This window comes from Crotalus tigris, unplaced genomic scaffold (genome assembly GCF_016545835.1).
Source record: "Crotalus tigris isolate CLP2741 ecotype Arizona unplaced genomic scaffold, ASM1654583v1 scf7180000021321.634910, whole genome shotgun sequence".
Lineage (NCBI taxonomy): Eukaryota > Metazoa > Chordata > Lepidosauria > Squamata > Viperidae > Crotalus > Crotalus tigris.
Genome location: NW_024098453.1, coordinates 338423 through 359632, shown reverse-complemented (window position 1 = coordinate 359632; position 21210 = coordinate 338423). Strand labels below are relative to the sequence as shown.

The 21210-nt window shown below is 46.1% G+C and overlaps 2 protein-coding genes across 2 annotated transcripts in view; both read left to right on the top strand.

The window, feature by feature from the left end:
• Positions 1–4450: 4450 nt before the first annotated feature.
• On the top strand, positions 4451–12601 carry CUNH2orf72 (chromosome unknown C2orf72 homolog). Its single transcript, XM_039369940.1, has 3 exons — positions 4451–5394; positions 9892–9996; positions 11663–12601. Exons 1-3 carry the CDS (start codon positions 4536–4538, stop codon positions 11752–11754), a joined length of 1056 nt encoding a protein of 351 aa, XP_039225874.1. The 5' UTR covers positions 4451–4535; the 3' UTR covers positions 11755–12601.
• Positions 12602–17414: 4813 nt separating this feature from the next.
• Positions 17415–21210, top strand: part of PSMD1 (proteasome 26S subunit, non-ATPase 1) — a 114747-nt gene continuing 110951 nt past the window's right edge. The window contains exon 1 of the mRNA XM_039369920.1: positions 17415–17566. Within this exon, the coding sequence (XP_039225854.1) occupies positions 17551–17566 (16 nt within the window). The 5' untranslated portion in view covers positions 17415–17550. The remainder of the gene's footprint in view (positions 17567–21210) is intronic.

Below are 21210 nucleotides of genomic sequence, written 5' to 3'. Positions count from 1 at the left end.
ACACCTGGATACGGCAGCCAATTTTGGTCACCCCGTTACAAAAAAGAGGTTGAGAGTTTGGAAAAAGTTCAGAGAAGAGCAGCTAAGATGATCCAAGGCCTGGAGACTAAAAGATAATGAAGAATGGCTGCAGGATTTGAGTATGGCCAGTCTAGAGAAAAGGAGAAATAGGGGTGACATGACAGCAGTCTTCCAGTATTTGAGGAGCTGATAAAAAGAGGAGGGGGTCAACCTATTCTCCAAAGCACCAGAGGGTAGGACAAGAAACAATGGTTGGAACTGATCAAGGAGAGAAGCAACCTGGAATTAAGGAGAAACTTCATGACAGCGAGGACAATTAACCAGTGGAACAGCTTGCCACCAGAAATCGTGGGCGCTCCATCGCTGGAGGTTTTTAAGAAGAGACTGGACAGTCACTTGTCTGAGATGGTATAGGTTCTCCTGCTTGAGCAGGGGGCTGGACTAGAAGACCTCTCTGATTGATTTTCTTTTTTGCTTTCAAGTTTTGCTTATTAGCCACGAGATTAACTGTGATTTTGAGCTTGGTCTCCTTGTAATATCTGGGTTATTCAGATATTGGCCAGAAAGCATGCAATTCATGCTCTGACCCACATTAAGCCAGCTTTCCTTCTCACGCTGCACTGAAGAATCTACAGTTGGCTAGGAGCACAGACCAGGCTTAGCCAAAATGAAGCCAATCACCTGGTCTGCTAGGTGCCTGCCGCACAGCCCACAACAGTGTTGCTGGTGGGTGTCTGGAGAAGGCGATGAGGCTGCCCAGTAACTGAGCGTTGGGCAGTTAATCAATAAAGAAAGGTAAATAGATTCTGGCTGGACCTTGCTGGTTACGTTCACCTGGGCTATTTGGAAGGGAAGGGGGTTGGTGTCAAGGTTGGTGTTAAAGATTTAAAAAATAATGGAGTTTTTAAAAGCATTCCCCTAACCCAGTACTGTGTGAATTTGAGGATTGGGGGAGGATAGTGACCCCTCTTATGCTCCCTGACAGCGTTCCCTTTTTTAATCCTTTGGTCTTCAACTGTAGTGTAAAAACAGGCCAAGGTTCGGCCCAGACCTTGGTGGCATCCATCTTGACTTTTTTGACCCTCCCGGCAGACGCTGCTGGTTTAATGATCCTGCAACAAAGGACGATGTAGCTACGAGGTCCCGAGGAACTGACGCTTGAGAAGACACCAGGATACCCAATGTGGGCAACTTTTTAAGACTTGTGGACTTCAATCCCCAGAATTCTGGGCGTTGAAATCCACAAGTCTTAAAAGGTTGCTCAAGATGGACACCCCTGCTTCACGTTAAGCCGCCATGCACGCAACGTTTTAAGTCGTGCCAACATTTTAAAAATAAAGCCCGTGCTGCATGTGTTCCAATATCTCAGGGGCTGCCCCAAAGAAGAGGGAGTCAATCTATTCTCCAAGGCGCCTGAAGGCAGGACAAGAAGCAAAAGATGGAAACTAAGCAAGGAGAGAAGCAACCTAGAACTAAGAAGAAACTTCCTGACTGTTAGAACAATTAACCAGTGGAACCACCTGCCTCCAGAAGCGGTGAATGCTCCAAAACTGGAAGTTTTTAAGAAGAGACTGGACAGCCATTTGTCCGAAACGGTATAGGGTTACCTGCCTGAGCAGGAGGTTGGACTTGATGATCTCCAAGGTCCCTTCCAACTTTACTATTATTATTATTATTATATTATTTTGGAAAGTAATCCAGCTGATTGCCGAATGTATCCCTTTGCAAAGCTGATCTGGGATTCCGTTGTATCTGAGGCTTCGGATCAGGACCGAAAGGAAGCTCCGCGGCAAAAAGATCATTTCTCAGCCAGCCCCCCCCCCCAGATTTTTTTTCACAGAGGGAGAATAGATCCTAAGGAAGCTCATTGGCTGGATCAGACACACTACCCCAAAGGCAGGGCTGCCTGACCAGGCCGACATTTGCTTGCAGAAAACAAGAATTTTTGTAGCTACGATTCCGGGACGAACGCTCATTGCCTCGGTTTTAAGGGGCGATGTGGGTCAGGCTACAATTTTAATCCTCCCATTCTCTTTTTTGGGCAGCAGAGACAAAGAGGGGCAGGATAGATTTTTGGAACGGGGAAGGAAATCTTTGCAAAAAACAGGATATATGAGAAGGAAGTGCTAAAGGCTGTATTTGTTTAGGCAATCTGTCAGCTCACTCTGTTTTGCAAAACTTCTGCCGGGAAATCCAGGTAGAGATGGAAGAGGAAAAAAAAAAGAGGCTGTTTTGGTGCCATTTCTAAGCCCCCCCCCTCCCAAAAGGGTAAGCAGGCCCTCCGTTCTTACTCCTCTGTTGCATACACCACCACCCCAAAAAAACAAGCCTCAGTCTCTGAACCCAGATCAGCCACTCTTCTGGGTCACAGAGATCATGATTTAGAAACCTGAAGATCATGATTTAGAAACCTGAAGCTTTACAGACTCCAGGTTCCTGACCCTCAAAATGGCGAATCTTGTCCAGCTCCGGCACAATAAAGCCAAGTTTGATAGAAGGGCTGTGTGATGCCTGGGTCAGCACGCCCTCCTCACCTGGAGGTTTTGTCTAGGGCAGCGGTTCTCAACCTGTGGGTCAGGACCCCATTTGGGGTCGAACGACCATTTCACGGGGGTCGCCAAACAACGCAGTCCGCCATTTTTCCCCCTTTTCCTTAGCTGTGCTACTCCCTTTTATTCTATTGGCTTTTGAAAGCCCATGGAATAGACTCTCTTGAATAGAGTCTAATTCTATTGGCTTTCCAAAGCCAATAGGAATTGTCCAGGCTGTCTCTGCCCTGCTGAGCCTGCCAAAAGTCCCATTCTGCAAACGGTGCTGCACCAGTTGAGTAGACCTCGACTTACGACCGGTTGAGTAGTCCTCAACTTATGACCAGTTGGGGGTTGCGGCATTAAAAAGGTTGAGAACCACTGGTCTAGGGTGTGATCTCTCTCTCTCTCTGTGTATACGCTTGTGTGCCTGCTGAACCCTGGGCGTGGCAGGCATTGCAGGGCAGGATCGGCTGAGTTCCTTGTGCACAAAGTTCAGCATGCTTAGTGCTCGGACAGGAGACCACCAGGAAATCCCAGGGACGGGCAAGATGGGAATGTCGTGCCCCTTCCAGACCACTATTCTGTACGTGCGCATGGGCGTGCTGTACCTTGGGAGTACTATGCCCTGTAGAAAGTCAGCACCTACCCACCCTCCTAGAGAAATAAATAACCGTATTTTCCGGCGTATTAGACGACTCGGCGTATAAGACGACCCCCGACTTCGGAGACGATTTGCATGCTTTAGAAAGTTGCCTTATACGCCGGAAAATACGGTATTTGGGGGGATATTTAAAAAAAGACAGAATATTATATTTCCCCAAGGGGATAATGAAGCAAAAGGCCGAAACCAGCCCTTGCCCCAAGCAGAAACTCACCCCATTCATAAGCAAAAGGCCTTCAGCATCCACATTTGCTGGGATTAAGAATTTGCATTTCCCCCACCCAAAATCTAAGAACAGGATATAATAGGATTAATCCTACACCCTCTTCAGACCAAAAGGCACAAAAGCCCACCTTATTGCACAACCCACAGACACTTCTACTTCCAAGAGCCCTATTAAGAGCCATCCACTTGCAACTCCACTCGGTCAGCCGTCCCATGCAGCTGGCAGTTCTGCTCATCCATAAACTGGACCCTTCTGTCTAAGCGGCCTCCAATTTTCATTTCCAGCCGCGTAGCCTCCATTTCATTTACTCGCAGCATGGAACTGGACCCGATGATTTTCCTTTCTACAGCCCCAGTGACACAAGGACCGCGTGGCAGGGTTGGCTGGGCTTCCCTGCTGCACGGAAGCTCAGGCTGCTTAGTGCTTGGACAGGAGACCACCAGGAAATCCCAGGCACAGACAGACAAGATGGGAATGCCACCTTGTTTCCAGAGCGAATGCGTTCTTGTATGTGCTTCTCCATTCCATTCCTTTTATTCTCCTGTTCTGTTCTGTTCTGTTCTTCTATCCCATCCCATCCTTTTTATTCTGTATTCCATTCCATTCTTTTTATTCTCTTTATTCTGTATTCTATTCCATTCCATTCCTTTTATTATTCTATTCTATTCCATTTCTTATTCTATTCTATTCCATTCTATTCTATATTTCTCCTATTCTATTCTATTCTATTCTATTCTATTCTATTCTATTCTTTTTATTATTCTATTCCATTTCTTATTCTATTCTATTCCATTCATATTTCTATTCTATTCTATTCTATTCCATATTCTATTCCATTCTATATATTCTATTCCATTCCATTCCTTTTATTATTCTATTCTATTCTATTCCATTTCTTATTCTATTCTATTCTATTTCTTATTCTATTCTATTCCATATTCTATTCCATTCCATTCCATATATTCTATTCTATTCCATTCTTATTCTTCTATATTTATTCTATTCTACTTTATTCTGCATTCTATTCTGTTCTATTTCTATTCTATTCTATCCTATCGCCTGCCCTATCCTATCCTATCCTCCAATATCTCTTCTCATGTTGACGTGCCACCTCTCCTTTCCAAGCCAGCGCGGGCACAGACCTTCCCCAACCCGTCGCCCACCCAGGGCTATATTCCCCTGCCGGCTCAGGATGATGGGCTCCCTGCCCGTCAACCGCAGCAACAGCATCAGCAGCCGCGCTAGCTGGGCCTCGCTCCTTCCCCCGGAGGCGGCGCCTGCCGCGGGGGTAGAAAAGCGCCGGGCGGCGGCGGAGGGCAAAGGGGCAGCGGCGGCGGCCATGGACCCGGAGGCGCCGCGGGAGCTGCGGGCGCTGCTGGCGCGGGCGGGCGGGCGGCAGCCGCTGCTGCTGGCGGGCGAGGCGCGGCCGGCCGAGCTGGAGACCTTCGCCCGCGACCTCTTGGCCGAGGCGCCGCCGCCGCCGGAGCCCCCGGAGAGCCCAGAAGCGCCGGGCTGGCAGCAGCGGCGGGCGCGGGTGCGCGGCGGCGGCGACGGGCTGCCTTCCTGGCGGGGCTGCGCGCTGCTCCTGGCGCTTTTCCGCGCCGCCTCGCTGGAGCCGCCGCGCTGGGCTCGGGAGAGGCGCCGCCTGCGCGAGATCCTCCGCGACCTGCGCGCCCAGCTGCCCTCCGCGCCGCCGCCGGCCGTGGTCGGCGTGGTGCTGCTGCTGCCGCCGGCGGCGGAGGAGGCGGCCGAGGGTGTGTCGGAGGAGGAGGAGGAGGCGGCGCGGCTGCAGCTGGAGGCGCTGCTGCGGAGGGTCTTCCGCGAGGGGCGGCGGCGCTTGCAGCCCGCCGGGCTGCCGGACACGCTGCAGGCGGTCACCTACCGGCCGGGGGACGCCCAGGCGGCCCGGGAAGCCGCTTGCCGGGCGCTGCGAGCCGCCCTGAAGCTGCGGGCAGGTACGGACGGGCGTGGGGAGCCGGGAGAGGAGGGGCGGCGCCCGCGGGCGCCCTCTTGCAAATGGCCCCTGGGAAGGGCGCGGAGGCGCCGCCGGAGCTGTGCGAGGAGCCCCGAAGGTGGAGAGGAGGGTTGTGTCTGTGTGTGTGTGTGTGTGTGTGTGTGTGTGTGTCAGTGTCAGAGTGTGTGTGTGAGAGAGGATGAGTGATAGAGAATGAGAGATAAAGAGAGAGACAATGAGAAAGACAGAAAGAGAAAAAAAAGGAAGAGGAAGAGTGATAGAGAATGAGAGCTAAAGAGAGAGACAATGAGAAGACAGAAAGAGAGAGAAAGAGAAAGAAAAAGAGGGAGAGTGAGGACAGAAAGAAAGAGAAAAAGAAAGGAAGAGTGGTAGAGAAAGATAGACACAATGAGAAAGAGAGAGAGGAAGAGAGTGTTAGAGAATGGGAGATAGAGACAGATTGAGAAGGACAAAGAAAGAGTAAGAAAAAGAGGAAGAGAATGATAGAATGAGAGATAAAGAGAGAGACAGTGAGAAGACAGAGGGAAAGAGAAAGAAAGAAGAGAGAGAGGAAGAGAGAATGAGATAAAGAGAGAGTGAGAAAGACAGAGAGAAAGAGAAAAAGAGGAAGAGTGATAAGAGAATGAAAGATAGAGAATGAGAAAGACAAAGAAAGAAAAAGAAAGAGGAAGAGAGTGAGAGTGATAGAGAATGAGAGATAGAGACAGAATGAGAAAGACAGAAAGAAAGAGAAAGAAAGAAAGAAAGAAAGAAAGAAAGAAAGAAAGAAAGAAAAAAAAAGAATGAAAGAGAGAGAGAGACAGACAGAATGAAAGAGAAATGAGCCCAGGTTGGGGGCAAAATTCCTTGACCCCACAAAGGTGCATTTTCACATACCCTGAGAATGCAGGTGGTCCAATTAACGTTCAGGATACAAGTTTAAACTTTTCCTTTTTTTTTTTTAATGTTACTTTCCTTTTTTTTTTAATGTTACTTGCAAGAAAAAGGACAGTCCTAATTAGGGGTGGAAAACCTTTAAAGGGCGGATCTTTGTGGAGTCATTCATAGGTTGGCTAGATGTGATGGGTCAAAATGTGCTTGGCTTGTTTTCAGTGTGGTGGTCATTAACCATGGTTAAGTAAGCCATGGATTAAGCATTAGCTAGCTGGGTGACTTTGGGCTGTGGCTGGGTGGGGAATTGTGAGAGTTGAAGTCCACACATCTAGGATAGGGAGTGACTTTAACATTTGTGGACTTCGACGCCCAGAATTCCCTAGCCAGCCACGACCTTAAGTCACCTGTGCTGGCTGAGGAATTCTGGGAGTCAAAGTCCTCAAGTCTTAAAGTCGCCAACTTTTCAGACCCTTGTTCTAGAGGCCAAGCCTGAGAAATGCTGTTTTTGAGGCTGCAAGATTCGCAGTCCCATAATCCACTGCACGCAGGGTGTCTATGACGCAATATGTCTGCTAAAATAAGACAGAGTAACTTCCTCATCACATTTGGATGAAGCCAAACTCAGGATTTGCACTGTAAACCCAGACAGAATGTTGTTTCTGTGATTTGGCTTATTGTGACTCTAGTAGGCCTAGGCCGCTTTATGACTCGTGGACTTCAACTCCCAGAATTCCTGAGCCAGCCATGCTGAGGGGAAAGGGAGAGGTTTCCAAGCTGAGCCATGCTGGCTGAGGAATTCTGGGAGTTGAAGTCCACAAGTCATGAAGGGGCCATAGTTCCCCCATGGTGGCTCAGGAATTCTGGGAGTTGAAGTCCACCAGTCATCAAAGAGCCAAGGTTGCCTACCTCTGGCCTAGGCCTAGGCTACTTTATGACTTGTGGACTTCAACTCCCAGAATTCCTGAGGCAGCCATGCTGAGGGGAAAGGGAGAGGTTTCCAAGCTGAGCCATGCTGGCTCAGGAATTCTGGGAGTTATGGTCCAGGAGTCACGAAGGGGCCATTGTTCCACCATGCTGGCTGAGGAATTCTGGGAGTTGAAGTCCACGAGTCATGAAGGGGCCATAGTTCCCCCACACTGGCTCAGGAATTCTGGGAGTTGAAGTCCACGAGTCACGAAGGGGCCATTGTTCCCCCATGCTGGCTGAGGAATTCTGGGAGTTGACGTCCACGAGTCATGAAGGGGCCATAGTTCCCCCCTGCTGGTTGAGTAATTCTGGGAGTTTACGTCCACGAGTCATGAAGGGGCCATAGTTCCTCCATGCTGGCTGAGGAATTCTGGGAGTTGAAGTCCAGGAGTCATGAAGGGGCCATAGTTCCCCCATGCTGGCTCAGGAATTCTGGGAATTGAAGTCCACGAGTCATGAAGAGGCCAAGGTTGCCTACCCCTGCTCTAGGCTCTGCCTGTGTGAATACAACAACCCGGTGCATATAACATGCTTCAACAGGGCAGTTTTGGCCACTTAGCAGATCATTCAGACAATAAGAGGAACTTTATTAGCATTAACCATGGTTTGATTTCCATGGCTTAACTTTTGTTGTGTGAACCCAGACTGTTTATGATTCAGGCGACGGTGTGGATCCAAATAAGACCCTGTATACTGGTAGTCCTCAAGATACAAAAGTCTGCTTAGTGACCGTTCAAAGTTACAACGGCAGTGAAAAAAGTGACTTACGACCATTTTTCACACTTAACGACCGTTGCAGCATCTCCGTGGTCACATGATCAAAATTCAGATGCTGGGCAACTGGCATTTATGACGGTCGCAGCATTCCCCCGGGGTCATGTGATCACCATTTGCGACCTTCTGACAAACAAAGTCAATGGGGGAATCTGGATTCGCTTAACGACCGTGTTACTCACTTAACAACTGCAGCAATTCACTTAACAAATGTGGCAAGAAAGGTCGTAAAATGGAGCACAAAACTCACTTAGCAAATTTCTCATTTAGCGGCATCAATTTTGGGCTCAATTCTGGTCGTAGGTTGAGGACTACCTGTACTTACAACCTGCATGTAAAGCACCGGTGTCTGCCCCCTGATATGTGATTCTGATCATGTGACTGCATTTCTAGGGCTTGCCACTGGCCTGGGGTACGTGACCGCGATTTAGCGTGTTTTTGGCAGGAAAACGGCAAAAAAACATCCATAGTGAACAACGGGGTTGCTTTACCATCGTGGCGTTTTGCTTAACCACCACTCAAAAAAGTCATAAAATGAGGCCGGTCACATGGGTGACGTACAACTGTTGTGACTTGTGTCTGACATGGGTCTCCATTACGGCCGTAAATCAAGGACTAGCTCTACATATATGTGTGGTATTTGTATGATGCCAACCAACTGTGGTAAAAATTACTTAGGTAATACATATGTTGTAGTCCTTGACTTACGACGGCTGCTATTAAGTGAGATATTTCTTAAGTAAGTTTTGCCCCATTTTACAACCTTTCTCGCCGTAGTTGATAAGTGAATCCGGCTTCCCCATTGACTTGGCTTGTCAGAAGGTCGCAAAAGGGGATCACTGCGACCGTCATAAGTAAGAGTCAGTTGCCACATGTCTGAATTTTGATCACGTGACCACAGGGATGCTGCGACCATCGCTGAGTGTGAAAACCGGTCGTAAGTCACTTTTTTCAGTGCCGTTATAACTTTGAACGGTCACTAAATGAACTATTGTAAGTTGAGGACAAGGTGTACAAAGGGACTTAACGACCAGTTTTCACACTTACGACCATTGCAGCAGCCCCACCGTCACATGGTCAAAATTCGGATGCTTCGGCATTGACTCGTATTTATGACGGCCGCAGTGTTTCCCCCCCCAGGTCACGTGATCCCCGTTTGCGACCTCCTGACGAGGAAAGTCCATGGGGAAGTTAGATTCAATGTGACTAACTTAATAGCCACACTGATTCACTTAACGACGGCAAGAAAGGTCATTAAGTGGGGCAAAAATTCACTTAGCGGTGACTTGCTTAGCAGCGGAAATTTGGGGCTCGACTGTGCTCATAAGTCGAGGACTTCCTGTGTGGCTATTTCTGCCAGTGGGAAGGTTGAGAACCACTGGACTAGATGATCTCCAAGGTCCCTTCCAACTACTACTACTACTACTACATCTTCTTCTTCTTCTTCTTCTTCTTATTATTATTATTATTATTATCGATCATCGCACAGTCAGCCAGATGTTCAGACTGGATTTGGCATTTTGTCTACCTATCGAGTCCTTACCCAGGACCTGGGATAGGCAGATGTGGATGTTTGATGGTATTACAGATATCGTCGCAGGATGGAAGCAGTTCCTAATAAGGCTGCCTTTTGCAATTGACTAATAGCGAATTTGTCAATGCCAATGGTGTTCAAGTGGCGCTCCAGTTGTTTTGGGATTGCACCCAAGGAGCCTATGACTATTGGTACTACCCTTGCTTGCTTTTGCCACAGTCTTTCTATTTCTATTTGTAGGTCTTTGTATTTTGTTATTATTATTATTATTATTATTATTATTATTATTATTATTATTATTATTATTATTATTCCTTTTTCATTTTACAGATGGGTCTGAATCCCCGAGGCCGAAGCTGCCTGCCGCCTTCTCGTGGTGCCTTCCGTGGGGCCGAAGGAACGAGGATTTACACACCTGTGCAAAGTTACACGAAGGTAAGCAGGTTGGGGGACTCTTTGAGTCTTGCAAAACTTGAATTGCCGTCTTTTTCCTCCATTCCCACCACCGGTTTAACCTGCATGTGGAATAAAACCCATTTTCTGGAATTGCGATACAGGTAGTTCTCAATTTACAACACTTTGTTTAGTGACCGTTCCGAATTACAACAGCATGGAAAAAAAATGAGCTGTGACCGTTTTCCTATTGCAGCGTCCCTATGTGGTCATGTGATCAAAATTCCGATGCTTGCCAACTGGCTCCTGTTTACGACGGTCGCAGCGTACCCCCCGGGGTCACGCGATCCCCTTTTGCGACTTTCTCTCAAACATAATCAATGGGGGAAGCCGGATTCGCTTAGTAACCGTGTTACTAATGTAAAACAACTGCAGTGATCCACTTAACGATGGTGGAAGGAAGGACATAAAGTGGGGCAAATCTCACTCAACAAAAGTCTGACTTAGCAGCGGCAATTTTGGACTCAGTTGTGCTCGTAAGTGGAGGACTGCCTGTTTTAATCCGTGGACCATAAAACCATGAAGCAAATTAACTGGAATGAAGGAGGAAAAAAACTGAAGGAGCCGAGTGTTCAGTTCACACGGCCATAACTGGGTTATTTGGTTCATTCATTTATTTCCAGATTTATAAAGCTGCCCAAGTCAGATAACAACATACAACATAAATACACAATCAAGTTTTATTTATTTATTTTTAAAAATAGAATAGACAATATATAAACACAAAATCTAAACGCCGATTCTAGCTTAGGGTAAGTTGTGACCTCAACCATTTGATTCAGCGGGATATGTGCTGAATTATGGTTTGTTCAAAGAAGGGTTAAGCCATGGTTTTGTGTGCTGCTAACTGGAAAAATAGACCCGCGTGGTTTGAAGCTTAGTGACTTGATCAGCCGAAATCTCATGTTCTTTTATTTTATTTATGAATCAAATTTGTATAGCTGCCCATCTTATGTTTTTGCAATGAGCTCAGGACTCCTTCTAAATCCATATTTCTCAATCTTAGCTATTTTAAGATATGTGGACTTCGACTCCCAGAATTCCCCAGCCAGCCATGCCTGTTTCTTTTTCTCTTACCCCGAAAGTGAAGAGAATGCAGAGAAAGGGATTACAAGAGAATAAGCTATGCTGGCTGGGGAATTCTGGGGAGTCGAAGTCCTCATATCTTAAAATGGCCAAAATGGAGAAATATTGTTCTAGAACAGTGGTTCTCAATCTTTTTAATGCCGCAACCCCCAACCGGTTGTAAGTTGAGGACTACTCAACTGGTCGTAAGTCGAGGACTACTCAACTGGTGCAGCACCGTTTGCAGAAGGGGACTTTTGGCAGGCTCAGCAGGGCAGAGACAGCCTGGACAATTCCTATTGGCTTTTGAAAGCCAATAGAATTAGACTCTATTCAAGAGAGTCTATTCTATTGGCTTTCGAAAGCCAATAGAATAAAAGGGAGTAGCACAGCTAAGGAAAAGGGGGGAAAAAAATGGTGGACTGCGTTGTTTGGCGACCCCCGTGAAATGGTCGTTCGACCCCAAATGGGGTCCCAACCCACAGGTTGAGAATCACTGTTCTAGAATGAATGCATATAAATTTGAGCATGTCTTTATGATGCCTTACCCTACCCCGTTCTTTTTTTTTTTTTTTCAATGTAGATGCCCTACAAGACTTAGAAGGAGCCATAGCGTTAACCAACATTGCACCGAACGGGAAATGTGAAGAGGCTTCAGAGGGGCTGGGTGCTTAACAGCCCGTAGTTTGTTGTCTCTCTGATGGATTCCACGTTCTTCTTATCCTATCCTTCCGGAAGTAAAAAAAAAAAAATCCAAACTTGGGACATCCTCACAAGCTCCATGAAGGAAGCAGCTAGAAGCTTGTCTGCTTTTTTTTAAATGATAGTTTATTCCAGAGCCATTTTTGCAGAAAAGATGCTGGTTTGTCTCTTGTCACATACCGTACTTTGGGAAACCAAAGAAAGGTTGCTTTCTAGTCTGAATCACCGTCAAGAGGCACAATTCTCTTCATAAAAGCCACTAGACCTCTTGAGGCTCACAGTTTGAAGAAGCATTGTGTTTCTCCAAAGGTTGCAGGGCTTTTTCTGAAGGTCACAACAGAAACATCAGGGCAATCCTCATTCTTCCCGTTTATTGAACTTGTCTCCTTCATTCTGGAATCCCGTCTGCAGGATTAGAAGTCTTGGAGCTCGGAAGGAAAACAGGAACGGTTGCTGGTGTTTTGAGGGGGAAAAAATCCACTTTATTCTGTTCCTGAATATGACTTCTTGTGGTAAAGAAATTCTACTACGTTGTTCATGAAGATACACATGTGCAGTTACTCGCTCTTGTGGGTACTCTGTCCCTGGCTGTGTTTTGGAAACTTACTCAGCGCTGGCCACTTTCTCAACCCTGGCCATTTTTGAAATGGGTGTTTTTCAACCCTGGCTACTTTCAAATGGCTGAACTTCCCCAAGCTGGCTGGGGAATTCTGGGAATTGAAGTTCAGCCATTTGAAAGTAGCCAGGGTTTGGTTTACGGTTGATCAATACTGCAACATATATTTTTTTCATCAAAATAAACACTTAGGCATTTCACGAATGAAGGCGAATGTTATGGCTATGCATTTTTACCAACATGGTATTTTTTCAACCATATATTTTTCAACAAAATACATGATTATTCATTCGCCATTGTTCTAGAGAAAGGTTTCCCAATTGCTGTATTTTGTAAGCCTGAATCTTCAATTTTATGATGATTATTTTTTTAAATTTTGGTGAGATTGTAAGGTCCTAACCTCCCATAGAGTACACCCTGTGGCAGAAAGCAGATGGACAGGGCAAGGTATGTTACATTCTGAAAAGGAAGTGATTTTTTTCCATTTCTCTAGAACAGTGGTTCTCAACCTTTCTAATATCGCGACCCCATAATACAGTTCCCCATGTTGTGGTGACCCCCAACCACTTATACATCACTGGGTGCCAGGGGCATGGCCAAAGAAAAGGGGAAAAATGGCAGACAGCCTTGTTTGGCGACCCCTGTGAAATGGTCGTTCGACCCCAAATGGGGTCCCGACCCACAGGTTGAGAACCACTGCTCTAGAAAAATAATATTATTCAAAAGACCATCGTATTCCAAACTTTTTTTTTTTTTTTGGATAATGACAGAAGAATTTGGGGGAGGGGCTGATTTTGGTTTCACCATTTTGTTTCTGACTCTTTGCTCATGGGTTCAAAGCAGGTTTACTTAAAAGCAATATAATAATAATAATGATAATAATGATGATGATGATGTAGTAGTATCAATAGTAATAGGTGCCTTGGGTGCAATCCCAAAACAACTGGAGCACCACTTGAACACCATTGGCATTGACAAATTCACTATTAGTCAATTGTCAAAGGCGGCCTTACTAGGAACTGCTTCCATCCTGCGAAGATATCTGTAATACCATGAAACATCCACATCTGCCTATCCCAGGTCCTTGGGAAGGACTCGATAGGTAGGTAAAATGCCAAATCCAGTCTGAACATCTGGCTGACTGTGCGATGATCCATAATAATAATAATAGTTGGAAGGGACCTTGGAGGTCATCTAGTCCAACCCCCTGCCCAGGCAGGAAACCCTATACCATTTCGGACAAGGGCTGTCCAATCTCTTCTTGAAAACCACCAGTGTTGGAGCACTCAACCTCTGGAGGCAAGGAGTTCCACTGGTTAATTGTTCTCACTGTCAGGAAGTTTCTCCTTCGTTCTAGATTTCTCTTTGGTTAGTTTCCATCCGTTGCTTCTTGTCCTGCCTTCAGGTGCTTTGGAGAATATATAGAGAGAAAGAGAAGAAGGAAGGAAGGAAGGAAGGAAGGAAGGAAGGAAGGAAGGAGAAAGAAAGGAAGAAAGTAAGTAAGAAAGAAAGAAAATCTCATGTAGGTCCCTGACTTGTCGTATACTCAGCATGACTCAGGATAGTAATATTGTAACCTAGTTTATTTGAGAGACCCCAGTTTTGGGAAATTATTTTTTGTAAGAATACAGTCAACGACTGCAAAAACAATTGAGAATCCAGTTCATTTCATCATTTTAACGGTTTCAATTATCCAACGTTTTGCTTTTCTCGCAAATAGGAGGGTGAAATTAACCATTGTTTAAATCCAGTTTGCACAGATGGGCTTACCTAAACAGCAAGCCAAAAAGGTGGTTTCAGTTTTTGAGGTTGTGCAAATCCAGCTACAGGAATTAACAGGAAGAGAAGGACAAAGACTAGTTACCACGTAATTCTTTTACCAATTTAAATCAGTTTTCAGGGCAGATTATAGCAGATATATCCTTTGGCAATGGGATTTCTTTAATTGAAGCTGGTTCCCAATTTTGCAAATGTTTGACTAGATTCACCTTCTTGTGCCATATCCGTTATCGGACGTTGGCGATCATGTTGGCGATCCTGTTTTTATCAGCAACCGCACAAAAAAGTGCTGCTGAGTTTCACCTACCAAGTTTAAATTAGTGTATGAATAAACTGCAGCGGGGGCAGTGTATTTGCATAAAACAAAAGCCCTTGAAACTCACAAATCAAAAGATAAGCTTACGATCAAAAGGCTTAAGATCATCGCAAGTCGTCAGGTGGGGTATTTGAATTCAGCTTGTCTTGATTCATAAACAGAATATCAATTTTTTTCCCCCTTTCTCTTAAGAGGACTTTGTGCCTTTGAGTGGAACTTTTTTTTAATGCACTTTAATGCTGTGCCTTTTGAATATCTGTGGAATAAACCGCCATTCGTGGCCTAGATGCCTTGCCCGTGCAGTGGCTACTTAGAGCTAATCCTCTTTCAAAGAAAGCCTAAAGAGCGGATGCAAATTCTGAGTGTTATAGTTTTCCATAACAGTTTGTCCTTGCTTGTAAGATGGAACTGTGTAGCTAATTACTCAGCTATCCGATAAGCCTCTATAAAACTTTCTGGCTATTAAATATGGCCTTTGGCTGGGTTTGTAGCCATTTTGCCTTCCTCACTCCTTTCTAAAAACAGGAGCCATTGTCATCGAGTACCTGACGATGCAAAATACAGATGGTCCTCGACTTACAATCCTTCTTTCAAAGTTACAACGGCATTGTAAAAAGCGACTTACGATCAGTTTTCACACACTTACGACCGTTGCAACATCCCCATGGTCACATGATCAAAATTCAGACGCTCGGCAACTAGCTTGTTATTTATGATGGTTGCAACATCCTGGAGTCATGTAATTTGCGAACCTCTGACAAGCAAAGTCAATGGGCAAGCCAAATTCAGCTTAACAACTCTGTTACTAGCTTAAATCACCGCAGGGATTCATTTAACAACTGTGGCAAGAAAATGTCATAAAGGGGGGGGGGGCAAAATTCACTTAACAAACTCTTGGAATTTACAACTCATTGGAAATTCTGTACGCTTGTTCTGAGTTGCTGCAAATTGTGACTTCCGTTAGCAAGCTCCCTTTATCTCCCAGGAAATGGAGCCTGTGTTATATGACAGCTATAAACAAAAGGGATTTTCCTGTGCTCCCGAGAGAGAATTTCTGAGGGAGCAATGGAGAATGTTAAGGGACTAATTTCTCTCTGTAGTGTTTGACTTGCTTGCAAACTGTCACCAGGTTGCCTAATTTGGCAAAGCACTGTACAAATACATTGAATAAACCTGTATCTTTGTAAATAAGCAGATTACAACATAAATAGATTGCAAAGTACTAATTGGCGTCCAGTGGCTTTCTTCTAAAGGAAAACAAACCCTGGAAAAACAAAATTGCAAAGTTGGACCTTTTCACCAGTTGGAGAAACAGACTGTGTGCAACGGAGATTCAAATTCAGAATAGAGTTGGAAGGGACCTTGGAGGTCTTCTAGTCCAACCCCCTGTTCAAGCAGGAGACCCCACTATTCCAGACAAATGGCTGTCCAGACTCTTCTTAAAAACTTCCAGTGGTGGAGCACCCACAACTTCTGGAGGCAAATGGTTCCACTGGTTGATTGTTCTCCCTGTCAGGAAAATTACTCCCTAATTCCAGGTTGCTTCTCTCCTTGATTAGTTTCCATCCATTGCTTCTTGTCCTGCCCTCAGATGCTTTGGAGAACAGCTTGATTCCCTCTTCTTTGGGGCAGCCCCTGAGATACTGGAACACTGCTATCATGTCCCCCCTTGTCCTTTTTTCTAGACTAGCCTAACCCTAATCCTGTAACCGTTCTTCATATGTTTTAGTCTCCAGGCCTTTAATCATCCTTAGTTGCTCTTTGCACTTTTTTCCTAAGTCTCAACATCTTTTTTGTAATGTTATATTTTGTATTATGAAAAAGATAATGTTCTTCATATGTCACACATCAGGATCACCCATCATGGGCTGTTTTTGTTCTGTTGCCCTAGGTCAGGGGTAGGCAACCTTGGCTCTTTTATGACTGGTGGACTTCAACTCCCAGAATTCCTGAGCCAGCATGGCTCAGCTTGGAAACCTCTCCCTTTCCCCTCAGCATGGTTGGCTCGGGAATTCTGGGAGTTGAAGTCCATGAGTCATAAAGCGGCCTAGGCCTAGGGCAGGGATAGGCAACCTTGGCTCTTTTTATGACTGGTGGACTTCAGCTCCCAGAATTCCTGAAACTAGTGGCTCCGCTTGGAAACCTCAACATGGCTGGCTCAGGAATTCTGGAAGTTGAAGTCCACAAGTCATGTTTTGTTGTTTGTCCATAGATTTCGATGAAGACCTTGACATCTTGTAGGTTATGGGCCATCAACGATATGTCCATAGGTGGCTAATAAGACCGATTGTCCACAAGTCACAAAAGAGCCAAGGTTGCCTACCCCGCCCTAGGTGAACAACTCGTGACTTCAGCTCCACAAAGGGAATTCTGGGCATTGAAATCCACCCATGCTGGCTGGGGAATTCTAGGAGTTGAATTAAAATCTCCCAAGTTGGGAAAAGTCTGGTTTCATACTGTATTCTCTGCACTCCCAAACCCAATGAATTCAGGCAATTCAGGTTAACCCCCTAACCCAGTTTGCAAAAAGACCGGAAATGTGATGTGTCCGACGGTCAGTTGCCACTGTTAACAATGAAAATGCAAGAAATTCGCCTCCCCCCCCCACGAGATCAGGTCGGCCATTTTGGGGGCGCTCCTGTGCGATTGTCAGCCGCGGGGCAGGCAGAAATTCAACAGGTGTAGCTTCGCCGACTTTTTTTAACCTAACCCACCCGCCCCTCGCCTCCTCTTTTTTTTCCCCACAAAGCCCGCTTCGCTTTCTTTCCATCATTTCCCGCCTTTTCCAGCCCTCCAACGGCCGCCATTTTCCAATCAGGCGTTCGCCAAGGCCACCCTGCGCTCCTGCCGCCGGTTGCTAAGAAACCGCGGCCCTGAGAGAAAGGGAAGAAGCCCCGTCGCGCCTGCCGAGCGTCACTTCCGCTATAGCTCCGGAAGCGGCGAATGCGCTTGGTCACGGACTGGAAGCGGCGCTGCTTTGAGGAAAGGCTCCGTCTCGTTTCGCCCTTTTACCGCCCCGGGAGCGCCGAGCAGGCCCGGACTGCGACGCCGTGGCACCATGATCACTTCAGCCGGTAAGCGAGGCAACGGCCGGCCGGAGGGAAGCCCGGGGTGGTTTCCGCTGAGTCAGGCAGGGCCCGGAGCAAGGCTTACCCTGCCCTCTCCCGGCTTCCTGGGGCGCCTTCGGCCACCCCCAGGCTCTCCCCCTCGGTGGCTCCAGCGCAGGGGCCTTCAAACTTGGTCCTTTTGTGACTTGTGGACTTCAACTCCCAGAATCCCTCAGCCAGGCACGCTGGCTGAGGAATTCTGGGAGTTGAAGTCCACCAGTCACAAAGTGGCTAAGGTTGGAGTCCTTTACTCCAGGGGTTTCAACTTGGCCCTTTTATGACTTGTGGACTTCAACTCCCAGAATCCCTCAGCCAGGTAGGCTGGCCGAGGAATTCTGGGAGTTGAAGTCCGCAAGTCTTAAAGTTGCCAAGGTTGGAGACCCCTGGGGGCCACGCTTGGGAGGCCTAGATCTAAGACAGGGGTCGGCTGAGGGATTCTGGGAGTTGAGGTCCACAGGTCAATCAAAGGGCCAAGTTTGGAGACCCCCTGCTGCAGCCTGGTGTCTATGGAGATTCTCCATCATCCAGGTCATGGTTGTTCCCACAGGTGCTTTTTCCAAAAAGCAGCTGGACTTTATCGTGGTTTTTCTTGGAGGGCGTTTCGCTTCTCCTCCAGGAAGCTTCCTCGGTTCTGACCGAATGGTGGAGGATGGAAGGATTTATAGATAGGATTAACTTTGGGGTCCTTGGTGCTCTCTGAGTTTGGTTACTATCATAGATGTTTCAATCAATCAGTCGATCGGAATAGAGCTGGAAGGGACCTTGGAGGTCTTCTAGTCCAGGGGTAGGCAACCTTGGCTCTTTGATGACTCGTGGACTTCAACTCCCAGAATTCCTGAGCCAGCATGGAACAGTTTACCGCTGTTCTAGTCCAACCCTGTCCAAGTAAGAGACCCTATAGCAGGGGTCTTCAAACTTGGCCCTTTTATGACTTGTGGACTTCAACTCCCAGAATTCCTCAGCCAGGCTGAGGAATTCTGGGAGTTGAAGTCCACTGAGGAATTCTGGGAGTTGAAGTCCACAAGTCATAAAAGGGCCAGGTTTGAAGACCCCTGACCTATAGCATTTCAGACAAATGGCTGTCTAAATTCCTCTTAAAAACTCCAGATGGAGCACCCACAACTTCTGGAGGCAAGTTGTTCCACTGGTTAATTGTTCTCACTTTCAGGAAATGTCTCCTTAGTTCCAGGTTGCTTCTCTCCTTGATTAGTTTCCATCCATTTCCAGTCCTGCCTTCAGGTGCTTTGGAGAATAGCTTGACTCCCTCTTGTTTGGGGCAGCCCCTGAGATATTGGAAGACTGCTATCATGTCAACCCTGGTCCTTCTCTTCATTAAACTGGACATACCCTATTCCAGCAACCGTTCCTTATATGTTTTAGCCTCCAGGCCCTTAATTACCTTAGTTGCTCTTCTTTCTACTTTTTCCAAAGTCTCAACATCTTTTTTGTAATGTGGTGACCAAAATTGGACTCTGTATTCCAGGTGTGGCCTTACTAAGGCTTTATAAAGCGGTACTAATACTTCACATGATTTTGATTCTATGCCTCTGTTTATATAACCAAGCACTATATAAAGGAAACAAGGATTGTTTCGTTACCCAACTAGATAACATTACCAGCGCTAGGAGGGGTGCAGTTTAAGTAATGGAGGAGGAGGAGAAAGAGAACAGGGAGAAAGGAGATAAAGTGAAGGGGGAAAAGGAAGAAGAGAAGAAGGAGGAAGGAAGGAGAACTGTGGGGTCCTTGGTGCTCTCTGAGCTTGGTGGTTTGGTGCAGACATTTCATTACCCAACTAGGTAACATCATCAGTGCTAGAAGGGGAGGAAGCAGGGCTGTGGGATCCTTGGTGCTTTCTGAGCTTTGTGGTTTTCTTGCCAATGTTTAATCACCCAACTAGATAACATCATTAATGCTAGGAAGGAGACAGTTTTGTGCTCTGTTTATGATGCATATGTGGCTTGCCCTGTCAGTGCTGATGGAAATACTCTTGGTAGCTTCTTGATCAGGCCTTTTGATTATTTGTGTGAGTTGGCAATTTCTTGATTGGAATATTGGTTACAGATTAATTGTTGATGTGGGTATTCTGGCATTAATCTCTGTTTATTTGGATGCTGATAGCTGGTGAGGGCTTATGTTGGTGTTTTTGTTATCTTTTTGATCATCTGTTTTGAATGGTGTCTAGAGATTGTTTATCTCTAGGTGCCTGTTTATGTTTGTTTGTTTGAATGCCAAGTTTCCAGGAGTTCCCTAGTGGTTTTTTGGATTTAACTTGGTCTAGGATGCTCAGTTTCCCAGTGGAAACTATGGTTAAGTCTGTCCATGTGAATTTTCACCATGTCTTCTAACTGCTGGCAAAGTTAATGCAGTAAGCCAAGCTATAGTGAAATGTATGGTGCTAATGCAGCTCTTCACCTGGTAGGATATTAGCTATAACCGATAAGGCTAGGACAGGGGTAGGCAACCTCGGCTCTTTTATGACTCATGGACTTCAACTCCCAGAATTCCCGAGTCAATTCGGGAATTCTGGGAGTTGAAGTCCATGAGTCATAAAAGAGCCGAGGTTGCCTAAACCCTGGGCTAGGATATATTGTTTCCTCTGCTTACCCAACCTGATCTCCTTACTTGTTTACAGAGTAATGGGGTCTGGAATATCCAGACTTTCTCGATCGTGTGTCATTCAGTTGTTTAGAATCAGAATCAGAATAGAACTGGAAGGGACCTTGGGGGTCTTCAAGTCCAGCCCCCTGCTCAAGCAGGAGACCCTGTTCCATTTCACACACGTCGCTGTCCAATCTCTTCTTAAAAGCCTCTAGTGATGAAGCACCCACAACTTCTGGAGGCAAGCTGTTCCACTGGTTAATTGTCCTCACTGTTAGGAAGTTTCTCTTTAATTCCAGTTTGCTTCTGTCTTTGATTAGTTTCCATCTGTTGTTTCTTGTCTTGCCAGCTGGTGCTTTGGAAAATAACTTGATTCCCCTCTTCTTTGTGGCAGCCCCTCAAATAATAGAAGGCTGCTATCATGTCCCCCCTCGTCCTTTTCTCTAGACTGGCCATTCTCAGTTCCTGCAACTGTTTTTCATATTCGTTCTTCATATCCAGGCCTTTAATCATCTTAGCTGCTGCTCTTTGCCCTTTTTCCAAACATATGAAGAGCCGAGGTGGCGCAGCAGTTAGAGTGCAGTACTGCAGGCCACTTTAGTTGACTGTGTTCAGCAGGTCAGCAGTTCAAATCTCATCGGCTCAAGATTGACTCAGCCTTCCATCCTTCCGGGGTAGGTAAAATGAGGACCCAGATTGTTGGGGGCAATGTAAATATATATATACATTGCTTACTGGTGTACACCACTTAGAGAGTGCTTGCACTTAAAGCGGTATATAAGTCTCATAAATAAATAAATAAATCTCAACATCTTTTTGTTACCTTTTTGCAACCCTTCCTTATATGTTTTAGCCTCCAGCCCCCTGATCATCTTTGTTGCTCTTCTCTGTACTCTTTCTAGAGTCTCAACATCTCTTTTACATCGTGGTGCCCAAAACTGGATACCTTACTCCAGGCGTGGCCTTACCAAGGTTTTCTAAGGCAGTACTAATGCTTCCCGTGATTTTGATTC

Coding starts and splice junctions, on each gene's coding strand:
- CUNH2orf72 (XM_039369940.1), top strand. CDS start 4,536: ATGTTGACGTGCCACCTCTCCTTTCCAAGCCAGCGCGGGCACAGACCT. Junction 5,395..9,891: donor CGCCCTGAAGCTGCGGGCAG/GTACGGACGGGC, acceptor TTCATTTTACAG/ATGGGTCTGAATCCCCGAGG. Junction 9,997..11,662: donor CTGTGCAAAGTTACACGAAG/GTAAGCAGGTTG, acceptor TTTTCAATGTAG/ATGCCCTACAAGACTTAGAA.